We start from the raw sequence: 18,356 nt of genomic DNA, 5'->3' as shown, positions 1-18,356 counted from the left end.
ATCAATTTAAAAAACCTTGACAGTACAAGAAAAAGTTTAACAGACATGTGAACAAACAAAACCAAAGCTGTAAGAGATGTACGAAGCCTCAAACAGAACCATAGATTAAACCTTTTTTATTTATTGGTTGAAAACAATTTAAGGTATACGAGATGTCATCCAACCCCGCAAAAGGCACATCTAAGAGGATAAAAGCTTAAAATTGATACCCAATATGCCTATAAAAATAAATACTTAGTACAATTTGCTGCACACAAAAATCCAACAACTTCTTTTAATAATATAGATTCCTGTCTGGCATGTGTTTACTGTTTTGCTTGATTGAATTACCGATTGATTAAATCAATGTTTACCTACTATTAACTGTTACTTCATTGATTTCAAAAATATTACGACTGAAAATACAGATTTAAAATACTGTTTCTTTATCTCTTTTATTAGTCTACAATATTAACTTACAAATAAGAATACGCACATGTACAATTCACAGCAGAGTAGGAAATATTTAGTCTTCTTAAAGAATCCAAATCAATCATGAAATTTATTAGCATTTAAATTCTTCTAAAATATAAAAAACCAAGCAAAAATTCATCAAACCAATAAATCTTTCACAAACAAACGATTAATCTTGTTCTACAAATAGCTGATTCGTAAAAGAAAACAGCTGATTTGACGAATGCACATTTCTTTCTCAAGCATATGGTAGTAACTTACACAGGTTTTATTTAGCCCGTAGTAGCCAATCTGTCTGATATGCGAATGGGATTATTTTTGGCCAACAGATACCAATAGACATGCATTTCGGAAAGAATATATAGATCCATCAGTTGTTCAAGTGTAATTTATGCACGAGTTTGTTTTTAGTTCAATTCATATTCACGCAAGACATTTACACTATTTCTCTACAATAGCAACAGCTGATCAATGCAACAACTGTTTGAACAGGTGAATGCACTACCAGCTGTTGCATCCTAGCGAAACTACTACACCAAGTTTATTGATGAAGTTCCAGTCATATACACTTTAAAGCTACTATGACAAATATTGTGTTTATGTTTTCTAATTAAGGCTAACGTAAAGCAAAATAAGTTCAAAGTGAGAACAACAATATATACCTAATTGTGCAGTGTAAAAACAGCGATAAAAATTTCTTTTATTTTATATAAGGCGACTGAGGCCTAACTTCCCGCAATTTAAGCCATCCAACACAATCCAAGAAACCCGATTTAAGCCATAAATAAACCTAAAGTAAAATATAATAGCTTAAAATTGTATGAATAACGAAATAGAGCGTAAAAATTGACATAATTCGAGTATACATCCAACAAAACTTCAAACAAAGCCTCGTACTCCCTAATGGAAAATGACTTGTATCTCGTTTGAATTTATGATCAAGCCTAGGTAAAAATCAAATAATTTCAAAATAATTCAAAAAACAAACCACTGTTTACACTTAATGAACTGTAATTGAGTTAAAGTTAACTTTTAACTTCCCAATCAAATTAGTGTATTACTACCTGATAGAAAATTACTTATATGTTGTTTTAATATATAATCAAACCAAAATTGGAAAAATCGTGGTTCAAAATTAGCAAGAAATAAAAATACAGCGGTTAAAGACCCTCCAAAACAATACTTTGAACATCGAATGCATAGTCTGAAAGTAAAAGGGAAACTTATACACGAATCTGTCGTCGAAACTGAACATAAAAAAAACTACAGAACCACAGTACATCACACTGACGGGGAGAAGGTAAATAATAGGTTCAAGTCCGCAGACATTCACCTGAGAGAAAGGAGGATGTGTGACTGAGAACTTATTGTTGAATAAATCTTGTTTTGGAATATGTGTACAATAGCTTGAGGTGTTTTTTACACTATTGACTTTGTTTGGAGAAAATAAACGTCCTGTGTGTGTTGCCTTGGGATAATAATAGACATCATGAAGACGTCCAATTCTTTTTTATCTGTGAAAACTTCACCAGTGGACTAAAAACTTCAGTAAACCTTTAAACATTCATAAGTTAAAATACTTTCTGGTTTATTTTTTAACCTCAATAATCTAAATTTTCGACCTATTTGTTTAGTAGTTTCCATATCGAAATAATCACGAACAAAACACATTTGCAAAGAGAAAGGAGAACATCCTAACTTATATCTGCTCTTATCAGAGATCTAACAGGAGTTGTTGGTATCTAGTTGTTCGAAGGTTACATGAATTGAAAAACAGGATAATGTCAAGTTTAGACTCAGGAAATCCTTTCCAATGCAGTAAAGTGTTTGGATATTTCCTGAAAGCTTTTAGAAATCTTCCACATTAGCAGAGATGGGGTTTATTAAAAGATTACTAATGGTTTTATTTTGTCTGTTGATTTGAGTACTGTTTGTTTAGAGTTGTGTCGAATCATCAAAGGGTTTGTGTCTCCTCAATGAGTTCTTCTTGCTAAATCAAAAAATGTAATCGTTTTCAGTCAAAAAGAGTCTCCGGAAAACTTTAACTTATTATATTTTAAAAATTAAGGGCAAATTAAAGGTTCCGGTTGTAGTTTCGGAGCAAGCCCAAGTTCTTGCAGTGACTATATAATAATACTTCAATATAATACTTCAATATAATACTTCAATATAATACTTCAAAGGAAGGAAGGTGAGAAGATTTTCTTACTGCTGATAGCCTTTTTTTAATTCAACGTGAAAAATACTGGGTTTTTTCCATAGTTTGGGCCGTTTAGGGGAACCAAAAAAACTCTTTTTTCTCATTTTTTCAGTGAACTATGATATTATTATTTTTATAGAAGTTAAATGGATGTTTAGAAAAGATAGAGCGCAAAATAATATTTTTGGGATAAATTTACATTGACCAAATAATACTCTCGGAGTATACTGATAAAGTCCCCCGAGCAAAGCTCGGTCCCCATGTACTGAAGGAATATATAGCGTTATCATTGTGTACTTTCTGCGTAACCTTATAAGATAAATGAACAATTTAAGGTAAAGACCTTAAGGTGCAGTAATAAATTAGTGAATTAAATTGCAGCCAGTCTTTGAGAAAATCCAATCTTGAAATGTTACCATTATAGTAACATAAATCTTCGTTACAAGCAAACAAACTATGTAACGTACATCGAACGTAATGGGAAGTGTTCCTTAAAAGTGTAACATTTGAACAAAGTTATAAATTAGAGTATACCTGAAACAACATTTTGTTACCCTAATGTTTTGTTGACTGAAGCACATGAGCTGTATGTACGACCATAGACAAAATAAAATAAAATATAGACAGTCAGCTGTGCTGCGGTTACCATAGGTTCTGGCGCACACTGCTGTGAGCGCCATGTAGCTACGGCATACGCGATACGTAACTACACGGTGCTCCCAGCTGTGTGCGCCAGAACCTAGGTAACCATGGTAACCGCAGCACTGCTGACAGTCTATATTTAATTCTTTTTGCCTATGGTAAGGCCTTTCCACACACGATCGTTACAGTTTTAAATCAGCAAACGATACTGCACTGTATAATGATAGGCCTATACCACAGAAAACGTACTACTTAGTACGTTTTCTGTGCCTATACATAAGAACACATCGCGGTAAACCATTTCACCGAAATTATACCTCCCGATTCAAGTAACCACCTATAGTAAATTATAACACTTGCAAAATGTTAGTGAACTTCTTTTGTACATTACCAATCTTGTCAAATTACTATATTACACAAAGCTCTTCCCAGTGGTTTACTGGTTGGCATTTGGGTTCGTGAACTGGAGCGTCCGGGAAATTACAGTTTGGAGTCTCGGTTGGCTGCACTGAGATGTTATCCGAACAGCTGATTCCTTGCAACAGCTGATAATGACGTGAAAGCTGCGAACAGCTGGTAGCTTCCTAACCTCCATTGTTGCGAGAACACGTGCGTTTTGGCGGATTGTTACTCTCATAATTAATTGTGAAATGTAAGCTGGGAGAATTGGAGTGGATAACCCACTGAAGCGTTTGAGGATAAAATTAAAAACTATATTGAATATTGCGCTCCTGTATTTTTTTTTAATCGTAAAAATTATTAAATGTAAACGCATAACTTAATTTTGTGAGTAGTCAACAGTCCTCCCGAGTATTCAATTATAGTACTCTCAAGAACAATTTTGATTTTAAGTAACAAAAAATACGTTTTCTACGTCTAACAAACCACGGTTTACAAAAACAGGAATTTAATATATTCAAAGAGGAGTTGAAAATACAACCAAACAGCATAAATACTATGTAAACAGTAATATCGTAGTCATTTTTAGATGAACTAATTACAATTACTACAACGACTAGCGAACGTTATTCTACCCCTGCTACAATGTGGGCTCAGAAGTTTAAATTTAACCTTTGACCACAATACAGCAGAGTGAAATTTCGAGATAAAAATCCTCAGGTCAAAACGAGGAAAAGAGTTGGGATATAAAGTTTATCATGTGACCAGTCCCAAAACAACAGTGAAAGTTGTGTGTTTTATACACTCACACACACAAACATAATTCGACCTTGTCCCATAGCAGGTTTCAGGGCCCGGACGAGTTTCTTTCTTTGGCTTATTGTCAAAAAACCTCTCCCCAGACTCTTAAGTAACAGATTGCGTTGGTTATGTTTGACTTGGAGGTTTATTAGTCCTTTTTTGTTTCCATCTATTTTCAAAAGAGTTGTTAGAGTATTGAATACTTTAAATTGTAAACTGGTCCTTTAGTTTTTCAAGTATAAGTTGGAATGAAATTGTTGGTTCGTGCTTGGGATGCATTATTTGCAGTTGTGATAACTGATGAAAAATCGTAGTTCGTTTTAGATTTAATGAAGTATAGAAAAATATTATGTCATACAATATCTAATATGGTCAAATGTATCTATGTCCTGGTTTTGGATACTATGAAACACTTTATTAGTCCAATTATTGGCCATCATAACACTCATAAATATTACTTTTTGGAAACCATAGGTCTACAACTAGTAATATGGTCTTTTTCCCATTTCTATGTACCCTTTCAAAATCTTACACCACGACTACAGGGAGCGCCTTGTCAACAATCGGTGCCAAATTTGGGGCACTTTCACCCGAACAAAAAGCCTCTTCAAGCTCGTGCTTCCGACAATTTTGACAACGCAGACACACCAACATCCAACATCCTGTACTGAGGTCAGTCCAGAGTACGCAAGCGAAACATCCTACTGCGTGAGAAGTTTTGAATTACGTAAACTATAACCAAATACATCGTGATTCGGACAAGAAATGAAACTTCCAATGAGTTTATTCGCGTGTCTAATTGAATCATCATTAACACACTCGATGATATAACAATTCCAAATCTCATATAATGATAAACCCCACCCCAGGATGCAATAGGAAGCCTATTGGAGAAGTTATCATGAACCGGTTTGGTCAATGTCATTATATCATTATACGTACCTGTATCTTCCCCTGATGGGGGACATCAATTATTGCATGGCTGGTTTCCATGATTGTTATAGCGTTTTGCTTATTGTGGTCATAAATGAATGGTTTGCTTGTAATTTATCTTCGCATTGTGAGTTTCCGTTTGGAATCCTCTTCGAAGGTAAAGTAAGAATCGTTATATTGCAAATGGTGAACAACATTGATTTTAATGTGCTGAATCAAAAATTTATTTAGGTGGTAAGAAACGGTCATGGTTAGTATTGAACACAAAAATGCACGTAGCTTTTAACTTTTTGGACCTAATGTAGGACGTATAATATCAGTTGATCTAAATTGGTCGCATGTTATGGTCTTTAGTGAACTCACTGTCTTTTATGCTAGTGTATTAACAATATTAATGTTGTGTTCATTTTGATAGTGTTCTTTGTCATAAAATATATTCTTTGTGTGTTAAAAAAGGTTCCATGTCACAAATAAACACTAGAATATAGGAACAGCTAAAGGAAAGACGAAGAAAAATCATGCTTAATTTTTTTTCTCTAGAAATCGGTCAACCAATAAATAAACTGTTATCACTATCGAATAACGTTTCTTTTATCATTGCCTCTGTATGAACCTCTATATTTTGACTGGAACTGCACTTCGTGATCTTTAAACACATTCCACTTGACACTGTTTCCTCATCATGCTGCCAAATGCTATAGAGGCACGTGGGTTCAAACCTTTGGATATTTTTAAACCTTAGAAAGCATAGGGAATGCCAATGCTTGATATTAGGAACCTTAATAATATTGATTCAAAACGAGAATGGTCTCTCAAGAGGCAAACTACCTTGATTTCACAAGATTTTCCTGTTGTGTCTCTGATATTTTTATAAATAAGCTATAGATTCCCAGCCTGATTTTCTCTGATATCATTAAGTAAATCCTCGTGAGGCGTTTCTTCAAAAACTTCTTTAATTTCAAAACAATTGTCATCCTTCCTACCCTTCTTTATGTATATCCCTGATAAAAATACCATCACAAATACGGAAAATATCCATTCCAAGTCATTTATGATTCTAGCATCCTTTAATACGACAATCATTGCCAAAACCTTCTTCGATAATCCTTTGCGTGAATCGTTTAAATACATACCGTACATTAAGGGCAATTAATTTAGGTATACATACTTGCACCATAAAACTGTCTGAGTTGTGATTCTGCGTCTTAAACCTCACATTAAGTTGTCCCGTTTAATCACATAGACTAATATATCCCGATTCAGGAAAATATCCCGTGTAATCATTGAATACATTGCCAAGGACACGTTTAATATCCCGTTTTGGGAGAATATCCCTTGTAAACATTAGATACAAAGTTTGATTTTGACAGACACAAGTGAAGGCTTCCGCATTGGCGAGCCGTCAGTCTCATGAACCGTTTGGTTGTCAACATCTAAAGGTCGGCGTTTGACGTTTCATTCAATCCTCCTGCCTTCATCATGCCGTCTCTCTATCCTTCTCTCGTTGTCTCTCTTTCCCACTCACCTTTCGGTCTATTTCCCTCTCTCTCCCACTCACAGTGCTGTCTATTTCCCTCTCTCTCCCTCTCATCAGATGATCGGTAAAGCCACTACTCCCCCCGGCACCGGGTAAAGCTATTGCTTTTGATCATTAACTGTTCAAATAGAAATTTTCGCCAGACAATATCTTATATGGAGATAATTGTCAGTCTGTCTTCATTATGGTGTTTTCACACGTAATTACGCGTAATTGGTGCCCCAAGCCACCTGGTGTATTATAGGTACCGGGTGTTTCAAAAATCAGTTTACCGAGTAAGTGTATTTGTTTGAAGCAAATAATAAAAATAATATTTATATTCAAATTTTTATTGAACTTAAAATAATTGTTCAAAATGTTCTCCACTAACTTAAATGCACTCAGTTTCAATAAAATTATAATATAAATAAAATTGATTTTTATTTGCTTCAATAAAATACACTTACTCGGTAAACTAATTTTTGAACCACCGCGGAGGTTGGAAAAATGAATGAGTAAACATTTGTTGTCATGTGGTTTGTAGGTCAGATGCAACATATTGCTAATTTGGGTACAAAATATATTGTTTTAGATATTAGTTTTATGAGGATAAAGACTCAAACCATAAGAAAGGTCTTTGACAAATCAAATTAGTTCTACCAAATTACACGTTCAGCTTACGATTCTAATTTATGTCTCGTTGCTACAGACAGCGGAGCAGTGGCGGCCATGAAGACAGAGCCGGTGACGGCGGAGACGGAGTATGAGAAGAACCCGGAGCTGAAGAAAGAGGACATTGCGGAGCTAAGAAGCTGGATGAAGAGTCAACCTCACCTTCCAATAGTTAATGGTGAGATGGAACAACTAATTCCTAATTGAACCATTGATATTCTCAGTGATTTTTAGTCAGGTGCTGTGGTGACTACACAGGAGCTAACAATTAACTAACTTTGAGGTCAACTATTTTTTATAAGAATAATTTAAAGTGGTAGCCTACATCAGGAAATTGGTTTAATACATAATTCCTAAAGAGTGCCTTATAAATTATTATATCCATAATATGACTTAGATTGTCAGTCCACTAGAATCCAATAGAACCCAAGGCGTAGACAAGATGAGATGAGTGAAGGATGATTGAATGAATGACATGACAGTGTTTTACCAAGACCAGCTGGTTCTTTAGACCATGTGCTAAAAGCCCTCGGGTATCAGAAACATGGGTCCTGTTTCAATATGTGTATCAAACAAACCTGAAAGAGACGACAACATGTTATAATATAGTAGTACAAATGTGTGAGGTACTCAGATAGAACACATGCTTATGAAAAGCTTGTCACTATCATTGTTATAGACTCAGAAAAGATTTAATGACAATGCCAAAAGCATCCAAACTCTCCTACTCTGAAACTGAAATGGCAACTTGTTGTAACTTCTCTAAAGTTAAATCTTGTTGTTATATAGCTACTCTTTTATGATATTCACAGATCTACAAAATTGCAGCCTCATTTCAAATACTTAAAAAGACCATCATCCCATAGTGCACAGTGAATGTAGAATGAATTAAAATGTTACAGCCTTTGCTTACTTATATTTCTGCTTCCAGATGAACAGCTGATTCTGTTTCATCACAGCTGTTACTTCAACCTAGAGGCCACCAAGAGTTGCATAGAGGTTTACTACACAACCAGAACCAACACTCCAGAATTCTTCCACAACAGAGATCTGACCAGGCCTGAACTGAAGAAGGGACTGGAAGTGCTGTGAGTATGAGCTTAATGAAGGCCACTTTGTTTGTACTAAATGTTGAAAAAACAAGTAAAGATTTGACCTTTACTAGGTGAAATAGTAATACCCCCGCCGCAGCAAACCTGCAGACTAAGCGAATTTCCATTTGACTGATTGGATTTACACTAAAATGTCTACTTAAAAATATAACATTTATTCTTGATTTAAATAGAATTAGTTTAACAAGTACTTAGGTTTGCTGCATCAGGGAGGGTAAAACTGTTTTTTTTTGTAAAATGTAAATAGTTAGTAAGAAATAAAAACATTTTCCAAATTTGATCAAAATATGTTCACAAACAAGCAAACTACAACAGTTTACTTATTCTCCATAAGAATAACATGGGAATTTTAAATTAAAAATGTTTTGGAATTTTCTCCGTAACCATTAGACGCATAATAATGCTTCAATATACTAAATTATTTGTTTTTTTAAGCTCTACAAAATGGTTTGGAAAGAAATTGCAAAATTTTATGTTTTTTGGGTAAAAAATGAGAAAAACCTATTTTTACCCCATAAAACCCCCCGTAAACCCCGTTCCCATGGTCCGATCATGCTGGATCGCGAACTCGTTCAAATAAACGTATGTTAACACGTTTGTACCAAATTTCATCAAAATCGGATCATTTTTGCTCGAGTTATCGTGCTGACGGACACATATATATATATATATATAAATATATAAATATATAAATATATAAATATATATATATATATGAATTTGAACGGATGGTGTTTTTGGCCTCTAGGGACCTCAAAACGAAAAAAAAAATCGGTCCCGCGTCCAGGTCTTACCATGAGTACTACGGTAATAGCTTATTCCCTATATGGGAAATTCGCTAAAAATCAAATCTTTTAGCAAAAACCTAGTAAAAAACAACACTTTTTAAAATGATTGGAGTCTGTGATTGATTTTCTGTGCCCAATGTTTAACATCTAGAACTAATAAACTGTATGCAAGATTGTTTGTTCACTTTTTCAGCATTATTCTTGAATAGGTTGCAGGTGGTCTAGCTTTGAAAAGGTTTGATCTAAGTTATGTCGTTGTTTCTATAGATTGTCAGGAGCTTAAAGCCAGGGATAATAGAAGAGACAGAGTACCAGACACAAAAAAAATACCTAGGTGTCTTATTCTTTCCTTGCGTAGTGAGATATTTCACAAGAGATTTTCTCAAACCTTTCAGAAAGTATTGTTGAATTAATTTATTTATTAGTTCTTATTAGTTTTTAGTTCTTGCCCTTTCTCTTTCTCTTATGGTACCCGTGGATTCACATTCTAGTTTTTGCGGTTTCAATTGAAAATTGTAACCATAGACGAACCAACATAATTAGACTTCTCATCATCCCATTGTAAATTTTGAAGCTCGTTTTTCGTGTCTAGTTCATGTCCAATGATCGCTAGTGTCAATGAAATTTGTTTCTATTACTATCAGACAAGGCATTGTTAATTTTTTTCGTCCAGCCTTACTTTGAAATTATGTTGAAAAACTGATTTTTGTATTACACATTTAAAATTATTTTATTATAGTTTGGTTCACTTGTAGCTCATGACACTACATGGCGAGGAGGAATCGAGGTACTCAAGTCAAGTAGTCCTATAAGAATTGATATTGTAAATGTTTTCTAATATTTCACAATCAAGTTTATGGTAATAAGATTGCTACTACAACCAATCATTAATCATTGATACTTTAGGCTAGTATCAAATTTCTACCACTTTTCTCTGACAAGACAAAAACAACTTTCACTTTTCAGCATTAAGACAAATCAAGAATATTATTCATAGAGGCACCTGTGCCATTAATTTTTTTACATAGTATTTCTTTTGAGTCCTTTATATAATTCTGAGATGGAAACTCAAGTAAAATATGTATTCTCTTCTCGAGTGTTACAATATATTTATACTACTTATAATTAATTACAAGTGAAATAATTTTGTTATAGTGTACCTGCAAAGTGCAAACATAATGCAGGGCGGTTGCAAATATATTATACCTCTTGAATAATGTACTTAATATTTACTACAAAGCATCTAACAGATTTAAAAAATGTCCCTGGTTTTTTTACATAAACATTTGTGCTTAAGAACAAAAATCAATGAACTAAATTTTCTTTCTATATCTTTTCATGTGAATCTTTGGAATGCTTTAGAGAGACTCTTTGATTGAGGTCTTGCTGTTTATGTTTTTGTCGTTTATTCTTTTATTACAAGTTGAAGTTTTGCTCGATTTCGAGCAACAGGATATCTAGTATGTTTAATTTCTGTTCTTGATTTACAAAATAACACAGTGAATACTTCTGGTTGCAGAGAGTATGGCTGCTTCCCTGTAAAGGATCCTCACGGTTACCAAATCATCTTCCACCGCTTAAAAGTGTTTGAGCCGAAGCATTACGTGTTCAATGACGGAGTCAAGTTGTTGTCAATGGCGATTGACGCTTGTCTGCAAGTGGAGGGAACTGTCCCAGGGTAAGTTTATTGTCAAATGCAGTATTTTAGGTGGATTGAGGAAATTGTCAGAGGCAAAAAAAGATAGACTGGTGTCTAAACACTCTTTACTTGTCTAACAGGGGATAGCGAGACTATCCGCAGAACTATCCTGATGATTAGACCAATTTGTAAATTGCAAGGCAAAAATGTGGTTTGGATTCCACTATAGGTCCCTTAGTTGTTAATTAAGAGTCCTGTCTAAGGATCATGTCGGCCTTAGATAGTAACAATACTACTCTAGATTGCGCCACTCATCCTACACTCATCTCCATTCATATTTGGTTTAAAATACTTACTATCAGGTGGTCACAATTTCAGTTAAAAGTATTGAAGTATTAACAAAAGGATTCCAATGATAGCTGATAGCTGTCTAGGTTAACAATGTGATAAGGATGAATAAGAATAGTGCACAATAGACTAGCTTCATCAGCTGATTGATATATTGCTGTACAAAGCCCAGGTGACATGTGGAACCAATCAGAAGACTTTGATCACATAATGCTTTGTTAGGCATACAAAATTCATACTCATATGTCACACTATAAAGCTATGTACAGTGCCAATAAACCTATTTTGGATCTTGCTAGTTGCTATGAGCTGCATTTTGGATCAATCATATAAGCATAATCAATTAATCATATACCATAGGACAAAAACTTAGGGTGTTTAGTCAAATCCTACAAAGAGTATAACAAATACCCCACTAGAGTGTGGTTCTAACTTTGTTTGGTTTTAGTCATGTCACTTACATGCCAAATATGTAGTTGAGAAGCACACATTAATTATATCTATTACAAAAGACAAATAATCAAGACATAGCATGGTTAAATTATCAAATCTATTCAACTTTAATCCAACACCTCTGGACCATTTACCTCTACCATACTTCTGTCCAGCCAGTTCTCAAGTTAAAATAAAGTCTCAAAATGTTACCACCGATCTTATTGCATTATCAAAACTACTTTTAAAAAAATTAATCAATTTAAATATTTCTTCCAGGTATGTGTTTCTCTTTGACATGAGTGGTGTCAAGTTTGGCCACATTACGAGACTCAGTATATCATCCCTGCGCAAGTTTTTCCTTTACATTCAGGTAAATTATTTCACAGAGCAGGAACAAACATGGATCATAGAGTATGAAATACCACATTTTACAACATTGAATTGTAAGTGACTAAATGCTTGGAAATATTAAAGATTCAAAATTGTGACTGTAAATATTTACCATTTCTAAAAACACTTACATTGGACAACATTAAATTGACTAAGTAGCCAAGGGGTTAAAATACTTTTTTACTTCTTGCAGCGCTACTGGCTTTGATGGCCTTTAGCTTCTGGTACAACTCCCCTATAATTCATCCACTCCTGTACAACATCTCTTCCTCTTCAGTTTGCACTCTCAGTGTCCTCATATCATCCTGTACTTTACGGATCCACCTTCTTCTCCGTCTACCCATTCTTTTGGTCCCTTTGATGTTCCGCCACAACAATTCTTTAAGCTATCTCGCTTGGGGTATTCTTTCTACATGGCCCAACCAACTAATCCTTCTTGCTTTGATGAAGGGTACAATATACTCCCCTTGCAAAAAGTCATCCAATCATCAGCAATATCAAACATGGCTAGCTGCTTTGTCATCAGCATAGGCATGTGCATGTATCATTCTATGAGTGATGTTCATGTTCCCTCTCAGATCCAGTCTAATCAAAGCCTCATGGAGGGCCAGGTTGAAAAGCAAAACCGATAAAGTATCTCCCTGCCTAAAACCTTTTGATATCATTAACAATTTACCTTTCTTCTAACCTACAGCAACTAGACTGATATATTCTCCAGTGTCATTTTAAAGATTAAAGCTCTCAAGCGCATGTAATAATTTTCTCCGGTCGAACTGTCAAGCGCTAGTTTGAAATCAATGAACAAAATGTGCAAGTCAACTCCATATTTGTGTGTCTTTTTCATAGTCTGACACATATTATATCTAATCAGTTATCAGTAGTCCTCTTTCTGGCTAGAATCCACATTGGCATTGACCAAGAATATTTTCTGCACAAGGCTAAGTCTCATCCCCAAAATATTAGAAATCTTTGTTTATGTCCAACAGTGTAATGCTACAATAGTTACAGTCACGTTTCTCAACCCTCTTAAAAACTGAAGAAATTACTCCTTGGTTCCAGTTTCTGGGGAGAGTTTTCTGTCTCTATAATTTTTTTCACTTATTAGTCTGTGCTGACAGCGAACTAGCTCACGACCCCCCCATGTTTCCAATTTTTGGCGTTCTGCTCTGCTATTTTTGGTCGTTTATGCATCTGTAAACTTAACCACTTAACCCAATAACTTCAACATAAGGATTAATCATCAGGTACTTTGGTTGCCAATAAATTCTTGTTCATCCCGATCATTGTGTTAAATGCTCACCTTCAAATCTGAAGGTTACTGTTTCGGTATCGATTTTGAACACATCCAGTTGGTTCAAATACCAGAAGTCAATGGGCAATTGATGATGCGATCCAACAATGGGTACTGTTAGAAGGTAACAAGATGATGGTTTAGACTGTTTCCCTTACAAAAAAATATTTAAAAATTCCAATGGAATATAAAACAAAATATTTAAAATGTGCTTGTTTGTATTTTCAGGAAGGAATGCCAGTCAGACTTAAGGCCATCCACATTCTTAATACTCAACCAGTAATAGATAAGATATTGCTCTTAGTCAAGCCTTTCATGAAGAAAGAACTCTACCAGCTGGTAAATATCATCAAACAACTGTTAATGAACAGCTGTTTAACAGTTGTATTCTATAGCTTGATCAGGTTATTTGTTAAAAATCAGCTGACTTAATATTAAATTATTGTTGGATGTTGACAAATGAGGCATTATTTTGTTAACAAATTTGATAAGATTATTGTAAATAGACATAATTAAAATTCCAAACTACTTTTACAGGACTATAAATTGCCAATTCCCGACAGTTTATTCTGGCATAACTTAAACCTTATGTGGAATATAAATTCACCGAGAAAGCTCTGCATTTTGTTCTTAAGAATAACAAAAACTTGTGCGGCCTCTGGGGCTTGATTTAATTTTTCAACTTTTTTTCTTAGTAAGCACCTACTAAGAAGCTTGTACCAAGTTCTATCGGAATAAAAATTCATTAGTGTTACCTTTGACTGATGATATAACTAGATATTCCATCTCTGTTTTAAATTTGTCACCAGTGGCTTATTCAAAATGAATATACAGTAGTTACATTTAACGAGAAAACTACATTTTGCGCTGTTTTAAATTACGTACGGTTTATCAAATGTATTCATCATTGCTGTAAGAGGGTAGTCAATATACTGTAACAGAACAATTACTCAATTACATCAATAACATCAACATCAAACCAGCAGTAATTGATTGAAATCCTACCTTTGCTAAAAGCCCAACAACTCAAAATAAACAATCACAAGGAATACGCGACACATGTACAAAACTAAATTTTGGGTTTTCCAGATACATTTTCACCGAGAAGGACACATGGAGGAGGTTTACAAGAGTCTGCCAAAGAGTTGTCTTCCGTCAGATTTTGGTGGAGATTTGCCCAGTATTTCCAATTTACATGGTAACCTTTGATTATTATCCTCTAAAGTAAATTGACACACATATTGCATCCCTCTCTACTGATACATACTTAAAGAGTTTACATTAATCTTACAAAGAATATTTTGAAGCTTCACAGATAAGTGATGACGATAGTGAAATAGAATCATCTAAAGTGTTCAAAACATAATATTGCTACAACAGCATCCTTCCAATGGTTTTTCTTTCCAACTCACCTTTGAATTCAGTATCCTACCACTGTATTCTTTGATTTTGTGTTTTGTGTATGAATGTGAGTGTGATATGAATCTGTGATGGGTATTTGATGTTCTCCATGTAGAGTAGAGGAATACGAGCCCAAACTATAACAACAGCAGGGAAACCTAATAGGTGCTGTTACTTATGGCACTGGCACTGCAACCTACAAGATTTTTAGTGTGTCCGATTCTTGGCTCTAGAATCTTTTCAAAAACATCCCCTTCAGCTGTAGAAAAATCGATTAGCATGATGGTTTTTCATGTGGGATATGTCTCCAATTCTCTTTCCCTCAGTTGCCTCTTTGACAAGTATGACATCCTTAATGATTTTGGTGGTTTCTCTGACAGCCTGCCAACTTAGACTCGTTTTCTTTGCCTTCTCACCTTTTTTATCAGGCTGTTATTTATATTACTAATGATCTCCTTAATGCCCTTTTTCATTGGAATGTCTAGGGAAGGTTTAAAACACTATCCTCCCGGGATTAGGGTGACAAGCTTATCCAATGGGAGAGTCCGTACTTAGGTTTCTGAGGCCCTGGGTACAAATCCTGCCCATACACCTGCTTCAGCTATGTAATAATGCTGAGAATCCTTAAAGTAATGTGAAAACGGTTCAAGATTAGAGCTTATCCTAAAATGCAAATGGATGACATTAAAAAATCCTCCAGGAATATTGTCTTGCCCATAAATGTGGGGAAAAGGAGTCAACCCAGGGCCTTGTGTGCCCTGGCAAGGCTCCTTACTGCTTGAGGGCAGATACCCTCCATGACACCATAGATAAACCTCCAGGTTCTTTAATTCCTCAGCAAGGTTTAAATGCCATATTGGCCTGAAACAGTAAGTGGATGATAGTCAAGAAGACTCGTAGGTGAAGAAAACGTAATCAATATGTATTATTGAGTGGAACGACACCCTCTCAAAATGTAATCCAATATGGTACTGAGTCTCTCTGGCAGTGAGTCTGTTTTGTACCATGAGCCTAAAAGAAGGGTTTTTTCAAGCAGGCAGTAGAGAGCGGGTACAGCACGCATGTTGCTTTCCTGTTGACACATTTGAGTTTACAACTCCACTGACCTCATTTTTTAGTCAAAGGTTAATCCCTTACATATAGTACAATACTACATAACCTATATCATACTGTAGCTTAAACATTTAATAATGAAATATATTTTTCAGAGTCGTATTGCGAATGGATGGAAAAACTTCAGAGCTCCTTCAAGGTAGAAGAGGAATACAGAGTTGATGAGAAAAAGAGGTTAAGCAGAAAAGGAAGCAAAAAGGTGAATATTTTATCAGTGAATTTCCCTATAATTTTACTTTTTAGCTAGTAACTAACCCAAAATGCTAATTGTAAGCTGAATATGAATTAGTATTAGCATTGACTATACACCTCTACTAGAGGTGTATAGTCAATGGTATCAGGATAGAATGGAGTGAAATGATCTTTGTAGCAATGTTTATTGACTAACCAGCTATTACTTGAGCCAGAATTGTCCATCAACAGCAAGGTTGTGTTCAACTTTCTCATTACTCTTGCATTATGCCGGAAATGTGGCTGGGATAAGGGAACCAATTAAAAAATAATTTGATAATTAAATGTACCAACTGAAGTCAGTATCTTATTATGTTTTATATAAGCTCAGCAGACTGAAGTAGGTGAGTGATTAAAGTGCTCACTTAGTAATAAAGATGGTAGGCTGTTTGGTCCTGAGAAAATTCAGAAGGTTTGTAATCGTTCAAAACTTGATCACAGCTTGATCTTGGCCAAATAAACAGCTGATACTAGTCTCCTCTACTCATATTTTGCCTCAAAACATCACACCCCACAACACTCAGGTTGCGGTTTACATGTGCTAAGGGCCCGAGAGATGATTGCGCCCCTCTCCACCTATTGTGGTGGAATTTTTCCCTTCCTTGCGCTCCCAACAAACCTAGAACCTCTTGCGCCCCTGGTCCCGGGCCTACTGAGCCCATTTAAAAGCACAGACTACAGTATCTATAATGACAGGTCCTACTGTAGTGGCATGCTGTCAACTTTGTTCTACAAAGCGTCCACTCTAAAATATCTACCAGTGGCGGCGATAAGACCCCGTGGGCCACCCTTCAAGTTTGTTCACCGGGCCCCCCCCCCCCCCCACTCACAATAATCGTTAAAAACCTTATCACAGGTATTTCCACACAAACTTGCATTTTTGCTTGGTACGGGATCTCACGAGGCGTCATCATTGCCTTCCATGATCCAGGCAAAATCATGAATACTTTCTGTATTCATGGAACCATTATCATAGTCTACCGCAATTGCAGCAATCTAGGACATCATCAGATAACAACATCACCGTCTACAGAGTTTGCAACCCAATCCCTAATATCTCCCGCGATTACGGAAACATAATTTATTTCCCCAATTACGGCAAAATCCTAGATATATCTCCGGTTGAAAAAAAGTCATCATCGTCTTCTGCGATTGGGACAAAATCTTGAATATCTCGCACGGTGACGGAAATAAAAATCATCTTCCACTATCGCAGCAAAATCCAGAACGTCTCCTGCGGCTGTGTGGACATCATTATCGTCTTCCGCAATCTCGGCAAAATATTGAACATCTCCCGCGGCCCCGGAAACATCGTCATTGTCACCCGCAGGGAAATGTTCTTGTCGATATCCGCGATCACGGCAAAAGCGTTAATATTACAATCTCTTGAGCTCCTTTGATCTCTCAAGCTTGTAGGTCAGGCTCTGCTCAGCTCAAAAATCAATATATTAAAAATCAACAGTTTCCAAAGCAAAACGGGTCCCGGTGAATCTTCCCGAAAAATGCTGGTCAAGGCTCGCCCCCCCCCCCCCCCCCGCACCTGTATAGTCATCAGTTAGTCCATGAAAATAAAAAAAGATTTACACAACCATTTGACAATGTTTTTCCTCTAAGGCTTATTCCAATAGAAAACCAAGCTGTAGACAACAGAATAATTTGAAATATTGTTTTCCGATTCCTCATGTTATGTATTACATTTTTTGTGTTTCCAGGGTTGTCCGGAACCAGAACCCGATCTTAGGACGCTGGAGCTTGACTGAAAATGTAGTACGACAAAACTAAAAGCCAGCGGGCCAGAGGGACGAAACATTGTGCAATGTTTGGCGTTGTCCATGACATACGTAGCTTGTTCATATTTAGCCACTTGTTACCTACTAACTCTACGAGTTGTACAACTTGTGCAACATAGCACTGGTGTCTTTTTGTCCAATGTATGACTGGATGGTTTCATACAACATGATTTTGAAAATTTAAACATTCTGTTAAGTTAAA

The 18,356-nt window shown here is 35.6% G+C and overlaps 1 protein-coding gene across 2 annotated transcripts in view; it reads left to right on the top strand.

Annotated features, from left to right (window-relative positions):
• The window catches only part of LOC129000015 (alpha-tocopherol transfer protein-like), a 38,530-nt gene extending 20,174 nt beyond the window's left edge, over positions 1–18,356 (top strand). For both annotated transcript variants that reach the window (XM_054426859.1, XM_054426860.1), the window contains exons 2-9: positions 7,654–7,794; positions 8,548–8,704; positions 11,036–11,194; positions 12,215–12,308; positions 13,848–13,958; positions 14,709–14,817; positions 16,229–16,332; positions 18,077–18,356. In XM_054426859.1, coding sequence (XP_054282834.1) covers positions 7,654–7,794; positions 8,548–8,704; positions 11,036–11,194; positions 12,215–12,308; positions 13,848–13,958; positions 14,709–14,817; positions 16,229–16,332; positions 18,077–18,124 — 923 coding nt within the window. In that variant the 3' untranslated portion in view covers positions 18,125–18,356. The remainder of the gene's footprint in view (positions 1–7,653; positions 7,795–8,547; positions 8,705–11,035; positions 11,195–12,214; positions 12,309–13,847; positions 13,959–14,708; positions 14,818–16,228; positions 16,333–18,076) is intronic.

Source organism: Macrosteles quadrilineatus, unplaced genomic scaffold, assembly GCF_028750875.1.
Source record: "Macrosteles quadrilineatus isolate MER2022 unplaced genomic scaffold, UCM_ALF_1.0 Scaffold_8__2_contigs__length_117827958, whole genome shotgun sequence".
In the NCBI taxonomy this organism is placed as follows: domain Eukaryota; kingdom Metazoa; phylum Arthropoda; class Insecta; order Hemiptera; family Cicadellidae; genus Macrosteles; species Macrosteles quadrilineatus.
The sequence above is the reverse complement of the archived record's forward strand: the minus strand, read 5'-3'. Positions and strand labels throughout refer to the sequence as shown.